The following is a 4,544-nucleotide window of genomic DNA, read 5'->3' on the forward strand; positions in this document are numbered from 1 at the left end:
CTTTTGTGTTTGTCTTTAGTTTTGAATGGGGCTCTGGTGCCTTCAGAGGTTGCACAGGCAGTCCAACTGCTCCAGAGTGGTGTGTGTGTGTCTATATCCATGCTCCTGAGATTGCATTGACAAGACACAGCAATTTTTCTGGCAATGGTACGTATTGGTGTGCCATTCTGCAGGAGTTGGACTGCCTGTGCAACCTCTGTGGTCCACAGGTACTGGCTTATGCTACTACACTGAATGCAAGGCTATCCATGCTATCCAAATGCTAGTGAAAAATCAGTCAAGAAGGATAAAAGATGGAAAAATGACCGCCTACCAGTAGAAACGTTCCTGTTTTGGGAGTTGCCTCAATGTTGGCCCTCATGATTGGTCCACCTATTGAACCGTGTATCTAGACTAGACAACATCTCTAAGATATGATGCATAATATATGACTGAAAGGAACATGGCCTCCAGGGAATAAAAATGATGTTTACAGTAGAACTGTAATCACTGACTATGAAAGCAAGAGTAGACACACTCCTTTCTGTGCAATCAGTTTTGTTCAGGAGATGTAGCAGTTAATGCAGAATATCGTAAAAGCACAAAGTATCGTCCCTTTTGTTCTAAAATTCGAAAACTACGATATTTTTTAATACCTTAAACATTTGATAAATGAACACTACATTTTTCAGTAGGTGTAGGTGTGTAGATTCTAACAAAATCTCTTTTGGTTCATGCCGGGGCTTTTACCTCCTGAAATATCCCATTTTGTTTATCACGCTCGGAGTTTAGTGCTGGCCTGTTGGGTCGCCTGATAGGCCAGTCAATCTAGCTCAAAAAAGGGCCAAAACTTAAACTAATTGCAATAGTAATGGTTCATACTTTTTATTGATCCTTAAACCCTCCTGCATCCCTCTCTTGATGCAAAGCTACAGTCTGCACATCTACACCACTCTTTTGATGCAAAGCTACAGTCTGCACATCTATTCCACTCTTTTGATGCAAAGCTACAGTCTGCACATCTATTCCACTCTTTTGATGCAAAGCTACAGTCTGCACATCTATTCCACTCTTTTGATGCAAAGCTACAGTCTGCACATCTATTCCACTCTTTTGATGGAAACCTTCTAGAATAGAATAGATAGAATATATACTCTTTTGATCCCGTGAGGGAAATTCAGTTCTCTGCATTTAACCCAATTTAACCAAATTAGTGAACACACAGCACACAGTGAAGTGAATCACACAACCTTGAGCAGTGAGCTGCCTGCCCAACCAGCAGCACTCGGGGAGCAGTGAGGGGTTAGGTGCCTTGCTCAAGGGCACTTCATCTGTGGACTGGTCGGGAATCGAACCGGCAACCCTCAGGATACAAGCCCAAAGCCCTAACCAGTAGGCCACGGCTGCTCATGGTCTTGATCAAGCTCATAGCACTCTGCGATTACAGACCTCTGAAGTTCGCCTATAAAAAGGAGCCAAAAGCTGCCATCTTTGCCCATATAAGGAGATCCGGGTGTTAATTGAAGCTAATTGCCTATGGCAAGTTGCAAGTTAGCTCAGGGGTAGCAAAGACCACAGTGTGCCGTGCCTGTGTGGAGCTAAACATCTGCATTTCCCATTTCTTCATCCCTGTGAGAGTTCAACAGGTGCAATAATTCAAAATCTCCATGTTATTTCCTCATAGAAAACATCTCAAGATACTGGATCTCTTGAGCAAGGATGGTAGTTTTGTTGTAGGCGAACTTCAGAGGTCTATTGGCATGTTTTGTCCCAGATCTCAATCATCACTGGCCTAATTGTGCCAATTAAAGTCGTTGCACAGGGTAGGCTACTGCTTGAAAACAGGTGCTGCCAATTGAGTTCAGTCAAGAGTTAGTGAGCGCTGCCGTACACGTCTCTATAAAACTTGCTGCAGGGCCTGAGCTGCAGTGCATCTCCTCTGCTGAAGGTCCTCATTGTACACTGAGCTACTGAGTAAGTACTATGGTTTACAGTTATTGTGGCATGCTTGAAAACTCACTGGACTTCTAAAAAAAGAACCTGTTAGCTACGGTTTTGTTACTTAGGCATGTCGTTTAGTTTGTTTTTTAAGTTCTTATCCGTAACCAAAGCTGTTTATTGACATCAGTTTCTGTTTTGTCTTGCATGTCTTGTTTTAGTTTCATTTTTGGCTCACTCTGCGAAGAGGGAGAAAATATGCTTTCACTTAACTAGCCGACTAGCAGCTGGCCTTCAAAGATTCACTGACCAACACTACTCTCCTTTGCAGAAATGTCCGGTCGTGGAAAGAAGGTCGCTCCCGTTGCGTCCAAGTCCAGCACGACGCGCTCTACGCGCGCTGGTCTGCAGTTCCCCGTGGCTCGTATCGCGCGCCTGCTGCGCAAAGGCAACTTCGCTCAGCGCATCGGAAGCGGCGCCTCCGTCTACCTGGCTGCCGTGATCGAGTACCTGTGCGCCGAGATCCTGGAGCTGGCCGGGAACGCCAGCAAGGACAACAAGAAAAAGAGGATCGGACCCCGGCACATCCAGCTCGCCGTGAGGAACGACGAGGAGCTCAACACCCTTCTCGGAGGAGTGACCATCTCGGAGGGCGGTGTTCTTCCCAACATCCACGCTCAGCTGCTACCCAAGAAGACCATGAGGGCCGACACAAGCAAAGATGTGAATTCCCAAGAGTTTTAGCCGTTTGTAGCTTTATTTTTAAATGTTTTAGAATTATTTTGTCTTTAATAATAAAAATAACTTTTCCATACTTTTGTGTTTGTCTTTAGTTTTGAATGGGGCTCGGCTCTGGTGCCTTCAGAGGTTGCACAGGCAGGCCAACTGCTCCAGAGTGGTGTGTGTGTGTCTATATCCATGCTCCTGAGATTGCATTGACAAGACACAGCAATTTGTCTGGCAATGGTACGTATTGGTGTGCCATTCTGCAGGAGTTGGACTGCCTGTGCAACCTCTGTGGTCCACAGGTACTGGCTTATGCTACTACACTGAATGCAAGGCTATCCATGCTATCCAAATGCTAGTGAAAAATCAGTCAAGAAGGATAAAAGATGGAAAAATGACCGCCTACCTGTAGAAACGTTCCTGTTTTGGGAGTTGCCTCAATGTTGGCCCTCATGATTGGTCCACCTATTGAACCGTGTATCTAGACTAGACAACATCTCTAAGATATGATGCATAATATATGACTGAAAGGAACATGGCCTCCAGGGAATAAAAATGATGTGTATAGTAGAACTGTAATCACTGACTATGAAAGCAGGAGTAGACACACTCCTTTCTGTGCAATCAGTTTTGTTCAGGAGATGTAGCAGTAAATGCAAAATATCGTAAAAGCACAAAGTATCGTCCCTTTTGTTCTAAAATTCGAAAACTACGATATTTTTTTTATTACCTTAAACATTTGATAAATGAACATTAGATTTTTCAGTAGGTGTGTAGATTCTAACAAAATCTCTTTTGGTTCATGCCGGGGCTTTTACCTCCTGAAATATCCCATTTTGTTTATCACGCTCGGAGTTTAGTGCTGGCCTGTTGGGTCGCCTGATAGGCCAGTCAATCTAGCTCAAAAAAGGGCCAAAACTTAAACTAATTGCAATAGTAATGGTTCATACTTTTTATTGATCCTTAAACCCTCCTGCATCCCTCTCTTGATGCAAAGCTACAGTCTGCACATCTACACCACTCTATTGATGCAAAGCTACAGTCTGCACATCTACACCAGTCTCTTGATGCAAAGCTACAGTCTGCACATCTATTCCACTCTCTTGATGGAAACCTTCTAGAATAGAATAGATAGAATATATACTCTTTTGATCCCGTGAGGGAAATTCAGTTCTCTGCATTTAACCCAATTTAACCAAATTAGTGAACACACAGCACACAGTGAAGTGAATCACACAACCTTGAGCAGTGAGCTCCCTGCCCAACCAGCGGCGCTCGGGGAGCAGTGAGGGGTTAGGTGCCTTGCTCAAGGGCACTTCATCTGTGGACTGGTCGGGAATCAAACCGGCAACCCTCAGGTTACAAGCCCAAAGCCCTAACCAGTAGGCCACGGCTGCTCATGGTCTTGATCAAGCTCATAGCACTCTGCGATTACAGACCTCTGAAGTTCGCCTATAAAAAGGAGCCAATAGCTGCCATCTTTGCCCATATAAGGAGATCCGGGTGTTAATTGAAGCTAATTGCCTATGGCAAGTTGCAAGTTAGCTCAGGGGTAGCAAAGACCAAAGTGTGCCGTGTGGAGCTAAACGTCTGCATTTCCCATTTCATCATCCCTGTGAGAGTTTAACAGGTGCGATAATTCAAAATCTCCATGTTATTTCCTCATGGAAAACATCTCAAGATAATGGATCTGTTGAGCAAGGATGGTAGTTTTTTTGTAGGCCAACTTCAGAGGTCTATTGGTATGTTTTGTCCCAGATCTCAATAGTCACTGGCCTAATTGTGCCAATTAAAGTCGTTGCACAGGGCAGGCTACTGCTTGAAAACAGGTGCTGCCAATTGAGTTCAGTCAAGAGTTAGTGAGCACTGCCGTACACGCCTCTATAAAACTCACTGCAGGG

At 44.4% G+C, this 4,544-nt stretch overlaps 2 protein-coding genes across 2 annotated transcripts in view; both read left to right on the top strand.

Annotated features, from left to right (window-relative positions):
* Positions 1-1,828: 1,828 nt before the first annotated feature.
* On the top strand, positions 1,829-2,731 carry LOC134088009 (histone H2A, sperm-like). Its single transcript, XM_062541898.1, has 2 exons — positions 1,829-1,953; positions 2,249-2,731. Exon 2 carries the CDS (start codon positions 2,251-2,253, stop codon positions 2,659-2,661), a length of 411 nt encoding a protein of 136 aa, XP_062397882.1. The 5' UTR covers positions 1,829-1,953; positions 2,249-2,250; the 3' UTR covers positions 2,662-2,731.
* A 1,745-nt stretch (positions 2,732-4,476) lies between these two features.
* The window catches only part of LOC134088010 (histone H2A, sperm-like), an 891-nt gene continuing 823 nt past the window's right edge, over positions 4,477-4,544 (top strand). The window contains exon 1 of the mRNA XM_062541899.1: positions 4,477-4,544. This exon is cut by the window's right edge and continues 57 nt beyond it. The gene's annotated coding sequence lies outside the window, so the exon portion shown is untranslated.

The sequence above is a fragment of the Sardina pilchardus genome, chromosome 7 (assembly GCF_963854185.1).
Source record: "Sardina pilchardus chromosome 7, fSarPil1.1, whole genome shotgun sequence".
Taxonomy (NCBI): Eukaryota; Metazoa; Chordata; class Actinopteri; order Clupeiformes; family Clupeidae; genus Sardina; species Sardina pilchardus.